Genomic DNA, 18,260 nt, shown 5'->3' with positions numbered 1-18,260 from the left:
AGTTTTTTAGAAATAGCACAATCATTTCATTTATTCAAAATATTGCAAAATATACAAAAGAATTTAATACGAATATACATTGCATGTATTAATTTGTGTTAAACGATAACTATACATTTAAATAACAATTGTTTTGAATACTTCAGAAAAGTCACGAAAGTGCCACAAAAGCTATTTAATATAAAAGAGATAATTTAACAGTCACAAGCTGACAAATATAAATCACGTTCAAGGACGTGCGACTGCAGATGAGAAATCCAATGATCCAGATGCTCAAATCAAGTCTCCCACTGTTTGCAGCAGCTGGGCTTTCACTGCCCATGAATCACTACTAGGGGAACATGATCACCTTGTCAACCTGTTCAGAACCTGGAAACAACATCGAAGGGCACCAATTTATTTAAAACGAAGACTTACTCAAGTCTCTTTCATATTTTTATACCCGGTACTCGAAGAGTAAATAGGGTATATTGTATTTGTGCGTATAACGGTTGTATGTAACGCACAGAAGGAAACGTTTCCGACCCCATAAAGTTAATATACTTCTTGATCAGCATCAATAGCCGAGTCTATGTCTATCTGTCTTTCTGTCCGTCTGTCCGTCCTGATGAGCGCCTAGTACTCAGAGACTATAAGAGCTAGAGCCACCAAATTTTGCATCCAGACTTCTGTATGCTCACACTGTTACAAGTGTATTTCAAAAGGGCGAAAACCTCCCAAATCTACAATTTTGAAGATAGCAGAAAACTAAAAACGCCATTCCGTAGGGAATAACCATATCTATCAGATCACCAAATTGGGATACGATTGGATCATTATTATAGCCACAATGAAGAAATTAATTTGCAGTGGCCAAACCCACCCCGTCCCGCAGCATTCACACTCTGCTTCGCGCTTTTTATGGCCTCTGCCCCTGACACGTCTCTGCCTCTGCCGCGATTTTGCAGTGTGTGTTTATAGGGGAGGGTGGCGAGCTAAAGGAGCGTGTTGGCGTGAGCAGTGTTGTTGATGTAGATGACAGATGAAGAAAAAATGTAAAATTTGACAAATAACCGCTAAAGTGCAGATGTAGTACTGAGTGCCGGGTATAAAAGTTGTGACGTCTCACACGTCCCTTCTCGTTTTCTGTAAGACCCGAGAGGCTCAACGGTGCCCCTAAGAAACATCGATTTCTATTCTCTTTCTTTTAAATATAAAAAACATCCTTTAATAACATGTATTGATGAAACCATAGAATACCCATAAAATTACAATTTTAAATGTAAAATCTTTTTGAATTGAATGTCAAAGACAATGTTTATATTCGAGGAATTTCGGAAACACCTGTTGCGTGGATCTTAAAACTTAATTTCACATATTTGTATGCAATTTTTATTTAATTTAGTTTACAAACCAACTGTGTACCAAAATGATTTGTGGGCCACAGACTTAACGAAAAAGTAGGATAGTGTTCAAAAAGCTGAAGGCAACGGAGTGGTGGGGGCTTCAGTGGAGGGGATTCTATCCATCTAGGTATCGGCTGGTGGATTGAAGGGCGCCTTGCAGCCAGCCTTGTTGTAAAACTCCAAGGGCACATCGTCGTCGTTCTCGAAGAAATCCGAGTCGCGTGACCAGCAGGGACCCAGCTCCAGCTTAACAATCTTCTCGCGCCAAAAGTCGAGCAACTCTTTGGCCAGCACCTCATCGCGTAGCTTGAATATCCATTCGTTGTATTCCCAGGGGCCATAGAAGCCGGAATCTGTTTTGTACTCCTGCAGCAGATCAGCGGCCTTGTCTTGGTCTTCCTGGGAGGGCGCACCCTCGAACAGGATCTGCCATATGACGTCCTGGGCAGCCTTGGCGATCTTCTTGACGCTGGCCTGCTGAATTTCATCAGGCACAATGACATCGGTCAGCACAAAGCGTGTCATGAGGTCGCGGTACTCGCTGAGTGGCTGCTCCCGGGTTATTACAGCGTCAAAGACGCCCGTGAAGGCTGCCTCATCGTCCGCACTGCGTTCTGCAGATCGCTCCTCGCCCTCGAGTGGCTCCCTGGACGACTCTGCATCGGAGGCATCCGAAGCACGTATCTCATTGTTGGCTGCTCGCACTTTGAGGCTGGCCGCAAACGGCGCCGTGCACCCGCCATGGGCGTAAAACTCCAGCGGCGGCGTATCGTCCCCATCAAACAGATCACAGTCGCGCGACCAGCACGGCCCAAGCTGTTTCTTCACGATTGTGTCGCGCCAAAAGTCGAGGAGCTCCTTCTTCAGCACTTCGTCCCGCAGCTTGGTAATCCAATCGTTGTACTCCCACGGATCATAGAATGTGGCATCGCCTTTGTATTCCTCCAGCAGCTCCGATGCCTTCTGCTGTGACTCACTAGTGACGCCGCCGTCGCCGTCCGAGCCGGCAAACAGCAGCTGCCAGATGACGTCACGCGCCGCTGCAGCGATACCTTCGAAGTTATTTTTGATGATTTCATCGTCGACGATTTCATCAACCTGCACCTGGGTCTCAATCAGCTTCTGATATTCTTTCAGTGGCTCTGTCAAGCCAATAGTAAAGTTTGTCTACAAATATGAAGCCGAAAACAAGTCCCAGTTAGGCCAATTTTTGGTTTGTCCAAAAATGTGATTTTATACGTACCTTGATGCTGATTTTCTCTGCACCCGATGCCATTTCGGTGCTTGTATCCTCGGCCTTGCGTTTGGACATTCCCTTTAGTCTGTTTGTTGTATAATTAATATTATTCTCCCGCTTTAAATCGCCTAAATTTTTTGCGTCTTGAATCACCTGCAGTGTGACCGCGGATTTAACGATAAAAGATACCGCACGACCCACATAAACATACCTTATAGTTTTGAAAATAAACCGTAAACCTTGAAAAATGTTCCTCGATTTTGCTATTCTAATTAATATTACCAGCTGGTATGGACTCTTAGCGCTAAAGCCTAGTACTCAGATCGAAAAAAAAACTTGCTAGCAAAGTGTGCAATATATTTTGCTAGCAGCAGGGTGTGACCAGAGGTGAAAACGCATTCCGTACGGTTACACTTCTCAGGCAGCTGTGTTTGTTTTGCTTACCTTTTTGAAAATATGTGAATTCTAATTCTAGTGTTCGTTCGGCAAACAACTCTTTTTTGAGCTCAAAATTTTCAGTAACTTTTTATAATATTCAACACAAAACTGAAGTACCTGGTCAATGCGGACTCATCTCAGCGACCAACCAATTTCGCTGTAGCGATTTAATATCAAAAAAAAAAAAAAAAAAAAAATATGAGAAAATTGAATAAAAGGTTAATAAAACAATGAATGCAAAATGAATCCATGCAGGAGAATATTTTAGTGAGACTGGCGGCTCTTGCATGATCGGAGGAGGAGGACAAGCAACGAAATAAGCGACGACAACTTTGATTAAACCCATATCTGCAGGAAAGAATCCAGGACATTCGTTGTCTATACATTTGAGTATTATAAATCATATAAAGAAACGATACCCTTTGCATATTCCGGTGTTTTAAAATATGACAGTGAATTTTCATATGATTGGGAACAACATCTGCAGCCTTCTTTGATTGGTGGAGCAGCAAAGCCGTGTCAAGGTATATTTGCGCCTGTTGCAAAGTTGTAAAACCGCGCCTACAAGCACCCTTCCTATTCAACATTGGATAGTTTCGAGCCCTGATTGTCGCCATTGCCCCTTGGCACGACCCCGTGGAGCAGTACTTGGTCCCAAAAGGAAAACAACTTCAAAAACAGCCCAGCCGGGTCTGTGTCTTGGCAACATGAAGATACTGGCGTTCAAATAAGTTAAACAAATTAAAAATGTAAATAAATTCAATATAATCTCATTAATCTATAATAATTGTTTCCTTTTTTGCCGTTTGATGGCCTTAAGCTCGTTTACAAGCACGGTGGTCACTTCAGCGGCATTGTTGCCTCCATTTCATTGAGACTTTACTCTCTGTTTGCTTGGTACCCTCTCGGAAATTAAAACAGATCTTTATTTTAACACACATATACTATCAATACTACACAAATACTATCGATGCCACAAAATACTATCGTCTGACTTTCTAGATTTTTTCGGCCTGTTTTTTTTGTCGATCTGAGTACTGCCTGGCGAAGAGCCGCTAGAAAGTAACTTGTGGGCACAACATTTTCTTATCGGTTCCATCGGATCATCCCTGATTTTTTTTTGCTACCCCTTTATTTCGATCTGAGTACTTTACACTGAAGATAAATACTAAAAAAAAAAAATACGGAAAAATTCATCCAGTTACTTGGAGATATAAATTAAAAATATCAACTTGTCAAAAAACCAAAAACGAGACTTTAAACCAAAATATAAGTGATATATCCCGTTAAATATTTTACCACTTCCGTTTTGGCAACCGCGTGTGACAGACCTATCAGGGGGCACCCTTTCAGTGTTCGTTTCTACTCCTTCCATCCGGGTTTTTTGTTTGTGAGCTATTGCTCTTGTATTAAAGGGCTTTTTGATTTTTTTTTCTTTTTGTGCGCGACCATAGCTATTTTTAAATAAACGAAGAGGGTAAGTCGTTGGCAGGCTGGTGAAACCACCAGTGAAGATGGCTGACGCCGAGCAGTCGGTGTCAGGCGTTAAGCGTTTGTCTGAGTCCGGTTCAGACAAGAAAATTGCTTCAAAAAGATTTCTGGCAGAATCTAATAATGATGCGAAAGGTGAAAATAAAATTCTACGTACAAACACAATGGAGGACGATCTGGACAAGAATGTTCATGTCCCCGTCAACAGCACAAATACCAATGCAAATATCGCTAGAGATGTGCATAACACAGTCGATAAAAAACAAAGGGATATAAATTTGTATGAGCACTCATTTAAAGGAGAAGCCAGTGTGCTTCTATCGACTAAGAGAAGTAATTTGTTTGAAAACAAAAATATTAAAAGTGATCTATACCTTTTTTTTTTTTTTTGACACATCAATCTTGTTGGTCTCAAACGCATAACCCCGCTAGCTGCCACTCTGTACAAACTTTATTTCGGTGGTCCTTTTGAAGCTAATGAAATGGTCCTAAGTGAGGAATTTAAAAAATTAAACATCGACGTATTTATCCCAAAGAATTACACTGAGTCTGTGGGTGTTATAAGGGGTATCCCACCAAATATCTCAGATATGAAACTGCTGGACAATCTCGATTCAATTATTAAGATAAACACAGTGGAAAGAATTTTTAGGAAAACGAAAAACGAAATGAATGAATCTGTGCTCGTCCCAACTGAGACAGTCAAAATTGCTTTTGCGGGTACCGAAATTCCATCGGCCGTTCAGATTTATGGTATTTGCTCTTTAAAGGTAACCCACTACATTCCTGCGATTAGGCAGTGTTATAACTGTGGTCGCTTGGGTCATACAGCAGCGCGCTGTAAGTCACAAAAGCGATGCAAGAAATGTGGCAATAACACTTGCAACGAAAATTGTAACACAAACAAGTGCATCTTATGTCAAGGTGATGGGCACAATGCATTTGAAAGGAACAAGTGTCAGGTGTGGGCCAGAGAAGGTGACATAAATAAAATCATGGCCATTAAGAAACTGGCAAGAAAGGAAGCTCTAAAGCAGTTTTCCTTTCAACAAAACTATGATCAGATTCGAGACTATGACAAAAACTTTCCTCAAATGAGTGAGTGATTCAGAGTGATTCAACGCACTGTAGGCTTTGAGAAGCAAAAACCGCACTACTCACTGGAGTCATACACAAATGACTCTAGTGATCATGCATATGAATTCCCAAGAAAAGAAAACCATGACACTATTAGCAGTGTCAGTAGCAGCATAGTTCAGGAAATTCTTGAATTAGTCACTCCCATACTGCTTAAGTCAGCTAATGGAACAAACATAATTCTAAACATCAAAGGAAAATTCCTACAGAGCAGTTCGAAACATAGAAAACATGATTTTGGTAACAATACAAATCTCATCCACTAATATGTCCACTAAGATTTTACAGCTTAATGTACAATCACTCAAAAACAACAAAAATGATATAGAATACACCTTGAACTCTGGTGGATATGGCATAGCCATCTTCTCAGAAGTTTTCTCCCATGACATGTCATACAGAAATTTAATCAACTACGATCTATTAGAAAAACATAGAGATGATGGCTACGGAGGTGTAGCCATTGCTGTTAAAAAAGGCATCAAGCTTAAAAAGGAAGCCTTTAGTTCAGAGCACGATGTTATCATAGCCAAGACATGCAACCTTAATAAAAATATCACCATTGTCTCAGTATACTTTGAACCCTCCATGAAGACTAACACCTTTCAAGATGCTATTCAAACCATAGTTGAAAAACTGGACGGCAGGAGCAATGTGATTTTTGCTGGGGATTTTAACGCCAGAAACACTTGCTTTGGTGACAATGTCACCAATGCCAAGGGTAGATTCCTAGAGAACTACATGAGTAACTCCGGTTATAATTGTTTGAACGATGGAAGGTGCACCTTTAGACGTCACATCGACAGTCAAAGTGGCTCTGTGTTGGATTTGACCTTTTCAAACTGCACCGATAATGTCACCTGGAGCTGCAATTCAATTTTTGTTGGAGGCAGCCACCATCATCCTATTTCCATAGAAATTCCGGAGTGCATAGAGAAGCCCAAGTTCTTTCTTGCTAAGAATAGACTGCTTCGAAGGCTAACAGGTGCTATGCCATCAGGAGACATTTCAAACATCACAGAAAGCTTCACAAACAACATTAGGGCCTCCACCTACTCCTTGAGCAGCAATAGATGCCCCAAGACTTGGTGGAATCCAGAACTGCAACTGTTGTATTCTAAATATACCGAAGCACAGATTCAGGCACAAAGAGTTCCAAGTCTGTCAAGCTACATAAAAGCAGTTAACTTGAGAGTAGAATGGAAGAAGGCAGTAATACTTGCGAAAAGAAACGCTTACGCCCGCAAGATCGATGTACTTAATCAAAAGCCAAACTCAAGGAAAGCCTGGCTTTTCTTGAGGAACATTAAGTCCTTTAATGATCCCGTTAATTCCAGCTTTAATGCGGAATGGTCCCAGCCTTACCTTGACTTTCTTAAAAGCCAAGTCTCTGTGTTGGCGAAAGTTCATACCTTCTCTGTCAGGCCAGCTTCACTCAACATTGATCCCTTTAACTTAAGTGATCTGTCTGCTGTTCTCAATAGGGGCAGAAACACTGCGGGAGGAATAGATAGAATCACATATGACATGATAAGAGCCCTCAGGAGCCCAGCACGGAGTAATCTTTTACAAGAATACAATAGGTTATTTACAGAATGTAGAGTCCCTGATCAATGGCGTACAATCAAAGTCATTCCCATCCCAAAGAGGGGTAAGGATCTCCATATCTATCAAAACTATCGACCTATCTCACTCATCTCGGTATTGGCTAAAACTCTTAATCTTATGATCAAGAGTCGCATAGACATGTTCTTAGAAAAACGTAACACCATGCCCAGACGATCTTATGCCTACCAAAAGGGTAAATCAGCAGCCATGTGCATAAATGATCTCATCAATACCATGGCCTGTGAGAAGAAAAGGGGAAAATTCGTTGCAATTGTAGTAGTAGACATCGATAATGCATATAACTGCGTTAATCTACAAACTCTACAAATGCTAATGGATTATGAACACATTCCCACGCAATATACTCACTGGATTGTCAATTTCTTTTCGTCTAGATTCCTAAAACTGGGTAACTTCATTAAAGAAATCAATGGTGGGTTGCCGCAAGGCTCCTGTCTCTCACCTCTACTTTTCAATCTATACACCAAAAGACTGCATCAAATTAATGATTCACATACGTCCATTATTCAATTTGCTGATGACTTTGTCATCATCTCAACAGGTAACAACATAAATGATGCTAGCAAAACTTACAGTTAAAGATCAACGACTTTCACCTTCTCTGTCAAGATCTAGGCCTCAATTTCAACCCCAGCAAATCCTCAGTTATGTTTTTGCAGTAGGGGAAGACGTGATAATATTGCAGTCACATGTAATAATATCACTTTCCCAATAAAGGAGTCAATTACCTTCCTAGGCAGGGTCATTAGTGCCAACATGTCAGACAAATTGCACATTGCAAAAATTAGGGACAAATCAGACAAAAGTGAGCTTTTGTTGCATGCTGTAACTACCATCAAAGCGGGACTCAAACCCAAGGTTTCATCCAACATCTTCAAATCCTTCATCAGATCTCAGCAGGAACATGCCATTACTAGTTTTTCGAACCTTAACATTAGCAACAGCAAGTCTCTTAACACTGCACAGACGGACTGCCTTCGCCGTTGCGTGGGTGTGCCTCCAAAACATCTACGCATCTGATTTTTGCTCTGGCTGGTATTTTACCTCCCAAACACAGAGCTAAAATTCTCACAGTCAGAGAACTACTTAAAGTAAAGTCTCTAAACCCGACCTTGTATAATGATGTCACTAAATCCACTGCAAAAGACTGCCTACACAGCTGTGTACCAAGAATATAGTAGTCTTTTCGACAATTATAATGAAGCTAAGAAGTACAAACACAGTTCCAAAGCCTTAATTTGTCTGTCAGTCTTTGACAGGAAAAAACTGACATCTCAAACGAAGAATGCAATGCGATATATCAAGCTAAGCTTGAAGAATGGGTGTCAGGTGGATGGAACATTCTTTCCACTGATGCATCCATCAATGGTGATAAGACAGGTATAGGTATCTTAGATTACCCTAGTAACTTTAGCTATATGTTTAGGACTGAAAGTAGTTCCTCATCTGTGTTTGCAGAGCTTGTAGGTATATTAACGGCAGTTAAGATATCTAATATAAAAAGATACAGTAAAACTGTAATTCTCTGTGATAGTCAAGGCGCCTTAAAGGCTCTGAAGAGAAATGAATCAAATTCATACTTAACAGACGAAATCCACCTCAACATGGACAATTCCTTCACGAGCAACTTTATTGTGCACTGGATACCCGGTCACAAGAACATTGCCATCAATGAAAAGACTGATATACTAGCCAAATCAGCCACTAATGTAGGCAAATTATTTAATTTACCCCTAACATTCGATGAAGTAATAAGAAAAGTTAAAATAAAAGTTCAGACGGATTGGAACAATGAATACAAGGAAATATAAAACAAAAGGAATTTATTTTGCGTCAATCTACAATGAAATTCCAGTCAAACCATGGCACTGGGCTCTCGACTGGAGTGCAAAAAACATAAAGGTCATAAATAGACTGTTAATTAATCGAACCTATGATAACGTTTTTTTTTACACAAAATCAAAGCCAGAAACACCAACATTTGCGAAGTTTGCAAAGTTCTCGACAATGCGGAACATGAAATCTTCTCCTGCCAACGACATGCTATTATCAGAAAAAAATATAAAATTTTTCATCGCTTTAAAGATCTTAAGGAGTTATTGCTCACAAAGGAGCCTCTTTTTTTGAGAGAATTGGCCAAATTTATTAATGAGGCTAATTTGGAGTTGTGAATCGAAACACACTGAATTTTATTCAGGTCGGGTTAACTCGGTGCCAACGGAAGTCACCTTGAGGAGCAACCTTCTGTTGCTCCTACTTTCTGAGGCAACCTTCTGTTGACCTACACACCTACACCAACACATACACATCAATTCATTATATTTTGTTAAACTCTTACACACGACCACACTTTAAACTAAGCATCATATTGTTTAAATTATAAGAATTACCAATGCAACACCATGCACGGTCTCACTAACAACCATCGATAGTCAAGAAAATATCGACAGCCCCATCATCGAACCGAAGTACCTGGTCAATGCGGACTCATCGTCGTGCGACCATCCAATATCGCGTCAGCGATTAAATAAAAAAAAAAATATTTTACCATAGAAAATATATTAAATTCAAATAGAATATATAAAATCAAAGATAACACCTTCCATAGGATAATCCAGCCCCAAATAATGTTGTAAAGATAGAAGAACTGCTCCCAAAACACTACGAGCTTACTTATGTTCCCTTATCAACCCACGCTTTCTGCTATTTTCAGGAAAACAATAGTTTTCCTTTTCCTCTTTTGTTCCGAGCGCTTTCACAATGTCACAATTGTCATTGATATCAGTTAACATATGTACATACATGTGTCTCTGTTAATAATTGACATACATTTACATACTGAAGACAAAGCTCCCTTTCCTTGCTTCCAAAATGGGTGATTTCAATGAAAAATTCAAATTAAAACGAGAAGGGACGTTTGAGACGCTTCTTACGAGTCACAACTTTTATACCCGGCACTCAGTACTACATCTGCACCTTAGCGGTTATTTGTCAAATTTTACATTTTTTCTTCATCTGTCATCTACATCTACAACACTTCTCACACCAACACGCTCCTTTAGCTCGCCACCCTCCCCTAGACCCACACACTGTAGACTCGCGACAGAGGCGGTGGCCGCACACAGCAAAAGTAGAGTGTGAATGAGAAAATGTGAAAAAAACATATACATATAAGCTGGGGGACGTGGTGGGTTTGGCCACTGCTAATTAATTTCTTCATTGTGACTATAATAATGCTCCAATCGGATCCCAACTTGGTGATCTGATAGATATGGTCCTTCCCTACGGAATGGCGTTTTATTTTATCTTCAAAATTGTAGGTTTGGGAGGGTTTCGGCCTTTTGCGTGGGCGGAAGGGGGAGGGGCATATTTTTTAAATACACTGGTTTCAGTGTGAGCATACAGCAGTCTGGTTCAAAATTTGGTGGTTCTAGCTCTTATAGTCTCTGAGAACTAGGCGACAAACAAGACGGACGGACGGACAGACGGACAGACAGACATGGCTCAATCGACTCGTCTATAGATGCTGATCAAGAATATATATACTTTATGGCGTTGGAAACGTTTCCTTCTGTGCGTTACATAAAACCGTTATTCCCCACAAATACAATATACCCTATGTACTCTTCGAGTACCGGGTATAAAAATGAGTATTTAAAATAAGACAAATTGATTCTTCAATGTCAAATGGAACATAAAAATCGAGGAATATAATTTAAGACTACGGTATATCTACGGTATATTTTTAAAATGAGAAGGTATAAGTTGGTATACTTTGGAGAGTCTGAAGGTATATTTTATCGATAGCTCCGCGGTCACACTGGGTGAATTTCAACATTGGAATTTTTAAAATCAATTAATTGTGTAATACCAAGTGGTTAATACAATAAATCGATTCGGTTGTTGTTTTATCCTTCAGTTCAGTGATTTGAAACCAGAAACCTCTGTTCCCATTGACATTCGCCTCGCGCTGAGTCTGCCCCGACTGTGTGTGAGTGTGTGTGTGCGTACGGCTGAGTGCCACCAAAGATATTTGAGGTTAAGCCCTTTCTGACCACGGCAGCAGCTGAATATTGTGTTAATGTCGTCCGCAAGATATCAATTGCCAGTTAAATTCAATATAAAACACTTCTAAACTGATATACAAAGTACAATAAAAGCTTTAATTCTGTTGAGACACAGAATCCAATTGCATTCGTGGAATATAGTCTCGTCTTGTGTGTGTGCGCTCGTGTATTGTGCTGTGTGAATTTTGCGTGAATTCAATTTTCTCGTGCACCCAAAAAAGGAACGAAAAAGATCCAAAAGTTATACTCAAATGTGTATGGCAATTGTGGTAAGTGTTTACCTCATGTATGTGCGTATATATAAATATATATTTTTATAATTTAAAAAGAGAATGTACAAAACGACGGAGCCAGATTAAAGGCATATACATAAGCTGTGCATGCATGTACATATGTATGTCGCTGCTTGAGCGAATTTGCACTGGTGTGAACTTATTAATTTTAGTTTTTGAAGTTTTTATAAGTGAATTCATGTTTTAACGGAAATCACATTTTCTATTTGGGATTTGTTCAGTAATAATTTCAAATGTAGTGATTATTGTGCTCTTGCTCTGTTAAAGCCATGTTAGTATATGGGTGCACCGTTGTGTGCACTTCGATTTTCTTTAAAAATTGTAGGAAATGTTGCATTATGAATGAAACAACTTTTACTTTCATTGACCCTGAAGCTCAGGAATTTCCTCATCTCACTGTAAATGTAAGGCAGCAGTAAGAGTTGACCCAGTTTTTGCCAGCATAAGTGGTAGGAAGTAGAACAGGCCTGCCCCAGATCTACTTTTGCATAGAGACGACACTGCTATGATTTTGATTTACTTTCTTGTTTTTGGCAACTTTCGGTGCCTGCCTACGTCATTCGGACACGTCCCATAAGATCTATCTAATCTTTGGAAGACTTTTTTAAACAGATTTATCAGAAGAGAGAACCAACAAAGTCAACAGGGACATACGCAGTTTTTAGCTCGTAAACCAAATCAGTCTACATTTTATTCCAGTCAAAAGAGTTAAAGTTTTGTATTCAACGGTCGGTCATTGGTCGGTACGAGTGCTCATATTTGATTTTGCAAATGCCTTTTTCCTTTTATCTCGCATTTTTGTCGCATTCTGTCATTCTATTTATCGCAATAATGCTCGTCTGCTAATCGATATATGTATATACTTATATACATACATATGTATATCATATCAGGCGAACAGGCGGTACTCTATTTTTCCATTCAATTGCGTCAATTGGAATCCACTTCGCCTAGCAAAGGTAGAGGGCGTGAATCCAGAATTTCAATAGAAAAACGACTTCAAAGCAGAGTTAAGAATTTCTTAAAAAAATCGCCCTGTCTGTCTGTCGCTTCGTTCTGTTTAGCTTTGTTCTCTTTTTGGCTTCCGTTCTGTGCTTCTCTCAGTGCTTTTCGGTTCTGTCCTTGAAAAAGTTCAATGATATTTTCTACCCATACAAATAAATGTTGTGTGTGCACTATACAATTAAATTTTTGATTTTTTCTTGATAAAGAAAAACGAACACACAAAATAACGAGAAGGGACGTGTGGGACGCTTCTTACGCGTCACAACTTCTATACCCGGCACTCAGTACTACATCTGCAACTTAGCGGTTATTTGTCAAATTTTAAATTTTTTCTTCATCTGTCATCTACATCAACAACACTACTCACGCCAACACGCTCCTTTAGCTCGACACCCTCCCCTAGAAACACACACTGCAGAGTCGTGGCAGAAGCAGCGGCAGAGACGTGTGAGGGGCAGACGCCATAAACTGCGCGAAGCAGAGTGTGCTGCTATGTGGCTATAATAATGATCCAATCGGATCTCAATTTGATGATCTGATAGATATGGTCATTCCCTACGGAATGGCGTTTTTAGTTTTCTGTTATCTTCAAAATTGTAGATTTGGGAGGTTTTCGCCCTTTTGCGTGGGCGGAAGGGGGCGGGGCTCATTTTTTAAATACACTGGTTTCAGTGTGAGCATACAGCAGTCTGGTGCCAAAATTTGGTGGCTCTAGCTCTTATAGTCTCTGAGAACTAGCCGACAAACAAGACGGACAGACGGACGGACAGACAGACAGACATGGCTCAATCGACTCGGCTATTGATGCTGATCAAGAATATATATACTTTATGGGGTCGGAAACGTTTCCTTCTGTGCGTTACATATATTCACTTTGTGCACAAATAAAATATACCCTATTTACTCTTCGAGTACCGGGTATAAAAATTATATCAAATGAGAGAAATGTTGAGCGAGCGAGATTTATGACATTTATATGTACATATGCCGCTCCCCTTGCCAGTACACATCCGAATATTTTAGTGGTTCCGAAGCATTGGATGCCCCATGATGCAATGGGATACCATTTGCATTTGGATCGTCTGTATGGTGCTCTGATTTTTCACTGGCAACGTCTGGGAAACTCTCTGGAAAGGTATAAAAACCATATTAAGTCAATAGTGGAATTTATCGAATAAAAAATACCCCCTTTTTCCGAAAATATCTATATGGTTTAATTTTTGCGCTTAGTAAAAGTTAAGTGAATACTAACGTAACTCTTATCTCACACACGCAAAAACACATAGATATACATACATATGTATGCATGTACAAATGATCTGATCAGCGTGTTATACTATGCTCCTATCCAAGGGTATGCAAAGATAGATAGAGATAAGCAATTGTACATGTGTATGTGTGTGTACCCGTATATACACAGAAGAGCTCCCTCCATATTCTTTTCTTCCAACTCTTTCTTTTTGTTGTCTTTCGAATGCCGTTTTTATTTTTGTTAGTCAGCTTTTATGCCAGCTTTTGAATGTGCCATAATCACTCATGCACATTCGCATAAATTATGTCTGGACGTTCATATGCAATGACTGCACCATCAAGTGGCCCATGCGACACCAAGCCAAAGCCTGTTACGCGCGGAACCCAGCAGAACGCAGCCCTTCTCCCGCCCAACCGACCGAGGGGCGCTGCCGCATGACGCGCGGCGCGATTAACCGAACCGGTCGCGAGCATGCAGGAAAGATAGGAAAGTTAGGCTAATATTCGAGGAAAATTAGAACTAAACACAACTAAACTAGAGCAACTATAGCTAAGCAAGCAAAATAATCAAAGTCAGAAACAAGACAAAGCTAAAATTAAAATAACTACGGGAGAGGTAGGCTAGTATAAGAGATTTAAGAAGAGGAAGGGAGTGAGTCGAGGAAATAATGTGATAGAGGGAATTATAATCCGAGCATAAAACTCTAAAGGGTTCGTGCAAGGCATAATTCGATCTACACATTGGAAGGAACAAAGGAATATAGTTTCTAGTGGGTCTAATGGGAATCGTAAAGTTTACGCGGCTCAACAAGTCAGGGCAGTCTACATCCCCCTTGATCAAGTTATGCATAAAAATTACACCAAGCATTTTTCTACGATTAACTAAAGATGGAAGGTTTATTAGAAGGAGTCTACTACAGTTGAGAGCACGCAGGGAAAAAAGTAAAAAGTTGTTCTGCACTGATTCAATACGGTCCTGATGTATGTTGTACTGAGGGCACCATACACATGAGCCGTATTCTAAAATCGGACGAACAAGCGAGATATAGAGAGTCTTCGTTATATAGGGGTCATCAAATTCCATTTACCATGGTAGAAATGTGTTCAGAAAACTTTAACTTGGGGTCCAGTTTAACACCTAGATCATCAACCAATGTAATTCTCTCAAGAGAGCTACCGCAGAGGGTGTATGGAGCCAGGAAGGGGCTGGAGCGATGAAAAGTCATTGCTTTGCACTTCGAGGCATTAAGGTGTAACATATTTGCACAACACCATGACTGAAAGCTATTGAGATCAGATTGCAAGCGAGAGTGAAATGAAATGTCCTTATACTGGACACAAAGCTTAACATCATCCGCATACATAAGTATTCGAGAATTTTCTAATACAGAAGGCAGGTCATTAATAAAGAGTGTGAAAAGTAAGGGGCCTAAATGGCTACCCTGTGGTACTCCAGAAGTAACCATAACAGGTAAAGATAAGGAGTTTTTGAAAAAGACCCTTTGAGACCTAGAACACAGGTAGCTAGAAATCCATCTCAACAGATTGGGCGGAAACCCTAGAAGGTCGAGCTTTTGTGCAAGAAGAGAGTGGTTTACAGAATCGAATGCCTTACTGAAGTCTGTGGAAATAACACCCGTCTCCAAGTTACCTTGGAATCCTTTAATGACAAAGGAGGTGAACTCTAAAAGATTAGTGGTTGTTGATCGTCGCCGTATAAATCCGTACTGAGCTGTAACACTGTACAGTACAAATGAACACAGAAGGAAACGTTTCCGATCCCATAAAGTATATATATTCTTGATCAGCATCAATAGCCGAGTCGATTGAGCCATGTCTGTCTGTCCGTCCGTCCGTCTGTCCGTCTTGTTTGTCGGCTAGTTCTCAGAGACTATAAAAGCTAGAGTCACCTAATTTTGCATCCAGACTTCTGTATGCTCACACTGTTACAAGTGTATTTCAAAAATGAGCCCCGTCCCCGCAAAAGGCCGAAAACCTCCCAAAGCTACAATTGTGAAGATAAAAGAAAACTAAAAACGCCATTCCGTAGGGAATGACCATATCTATTAGATCACCAAATTGGGATCCGATTGGATCATTATTATAGCCACAAAGAAGAAATGCAGTGGCTAAACCCACCCCGTCCCGCAGCTGATATTTGTTTTTAGCACATTCTCTCATTCACACTCTGCTTCGCGCAGTGTGCGGCCTCTGCCTTTGCGTTTTTATACCCGGTACTCGAAGAGTAAATAGGGTATATTGTATTTGTGCACATAACGGTTGTATGTAACGCACAGAAGGAAACGTTTCCGACCCCATAAAGTATATATATTCTTGATCAGCATCAATAGCCGAGTCTATGTCTGTCTGTCTGTCTGTCTGTCTGTCCGTCTGTCCGTCTGTCCGTCTGTCCGTCCGTCCGTCCGTCTTGTTGAGCGCCTGGATCTCAGAGGCCATAAAAGCTAGAGCCACCAAATTTTGCATCCATACTTCTGTGTGCTCACACTGTTACAAGTGTATTTCAAAAATAAGCCCCGCCCCCTTCCGCCCCCGCAAAAAGGCGAAAACCTCCCAAATCTACAATCTTGAAGACAACAGAAAATTCTGTAGGGAATGACCATATCTATCAGATCACCAAATTGGGATCCGATTGGATCATTATTAAAGCCACAATGAAGAAATTAATTTTCAGTGGCCAAACCCACCACGTCCCGCAGCTTATAGCAGCACACTCTGCTTCGCGCAGTTTATGGCCTCTGCCCCTGACACGTCTCTGCCGCTGCCTCTGCCGCGACTCTGCCCTGACTCTGCAAAGTGTGTCTCTAGGGGAGGGTGGCGAGCTAAAGGAGCGTGTTGGCGTGAGTAGTGTTGTTGATGTAGATGACAGATGAAGAAAAAATGTAAAATTTGACAAATAACCGCTAAGTTGCAGATGTAGTATTGAGTGCCGGGTATAAAAGTTGTGACGCGTAAGAAGCGTCTCACACGTCCCTTCTCGTTTTTTTTTAAACAGTGGTTCTAATGAAGGCTCTTAAAACTATCATATCAACTTTGACTCTTAATTCAACTTATACGAAAGAAATATTATGCTTTGATGGCTTAAGTTGGAAATATTTGGAAAGAAAAGGAAATTATTCCGGTATTTGGGCGGCAACAAAAATAGCAATTTCATAAAAGCTCAAAGAACTTCAAATTTTTAAGAAAATGTCCCAATTTTTCATACTATAGTTTCCTTTAATTGTATTCAAAGGTTAATAATTTGTTTTAAAACTTTTGGCAACAAAAAAAAGGACTCAGAGTCCTGTCATAAAATGTAACCTTATGTTCGCGTCTTTCCTGGGGGATTCATCTCCACAAATCTGGCAGGACCCCAAAATTTCAAGCTTTTTCTTTGAATTCGTATTAGAAACAGATTCCTAAACAGTTCTCCAAAGATTTTCCCTATGGTTCATATCTGGGGACTGAGCAAGAGAAAACTTTGCATGAAAGTCACTGTTTTAAACCCCCTTAGAGCTCTCTAACTGGTCTGTTTTGGGTCATTTTCCTGATGAAAAGACACAAATCAACGGCATTTTCTATTGCATATAAGGCAGCATTATTGTTTTATTATATGATAACAAAGCCACGTTGATTCATCATCGATTCCAGCACGGGTACTAAACCACCTCCATAATTCGACAGGCATGCGCATACCATGATTCTTGTCTCAGCATGATTATTAGATATAAATGTCAAAGGGTTGTGTTTTTCATTTGGTAGTCGTTTCACATAAGATCTAAAGTTTCTGCATCAAAACAAAAAAATTTGGCTCCCTCCGGATCGCAGGATCTACATATGTATATCCATATTTATTTGGGGCAACTCCAGTGTTATTTCTACCTTTTATTTAGTTTGCCCCATGGTGCCCTTGCTAAACTGGATTTTTCCGCAGACTTCGAAAACTTAATTTATATTCTTTTAAGCTAAATCTAGCTTGGCTTATCTTTGGAACTTTTTTAAGATCCATTTTAAGCTCTGTGGCCGGCTTTAAAGGATCCCTCTTGCACTCAGAAGCCAGCATTTTCAACCGAAAATTGGATATTGAGCCAATTCTTTCACGAGTTTCTTGTTGGATACATGTTTTAAAGCATAACGAATCATTTTAGATGAGAACCTACTATTTTCCGCACATAAGGATAGCTTTCTTCTTTTGGAGTTAAAGTTTTAATCCTTTGGCTTTTTTCTTCCCTAAAGAGCTTTCGACTACCCATAAAAACTAATATTTTGTAACTGTCTGTTTACAAACGACTTAAGCTACCGGATATTATATCAATTAAAAACATAATAT

At 40.1% G+C, this 18,260-nt stretch overlaps 1 protein-coding gene across 1 annotated transcript; it reads right to left on the bottom strand.

Annotated features, from left to right (window-relative positions):
- Positions 1 to 1,258: 1,258 nt before the first annotated feature.
- Positions 1,259 to 2,789, bottom strand: LOC117901591. Its single transcript, XM_034812400.1, has 2 exons — positions 2,629 to 2,789; positions 1,259 to 2,552 (listed from the first exon to the last, which is right to left on the bottom strand). Exons 1-2 carry the CDS (start codon positions 2,695 to 2,697, stop codon positions 1,509 to 1,511), a joined length of 1,113 nt encoding a protein of 370 aa, XP_034668291.1. The 5' UTR covers positions 2,698 to 2,789; the 3' UTR covers positions 1,259 to 1,508.
- Between the last annotated feature and the right edge of the window lie 15,471 nt (positions 2,790 to 18,260).

The sequence above is a fragment of the Drosophila subobscura genome, chromosome U (genome assembly GCF_008121235.1).
Source record: "Drosophila subobscura isolate 14011-0131.10 chromosome U, UCBerk_Dsub_1.0, whole genome shotgun sequence".
In the NCBI taxonomy this organism is placed as follows: domain Eukaryota; kingdom Metazoa; phylum Arthropoda; class Insecta; order Diptera; family Drosophilidae; genus Drosophila; species Drosophila subobscura.
The sequence above is the reverse complement of the archived record's forward strand: the minus strand, read 5'-3'. Positions and strand labels throughout refer to the sequence as shown.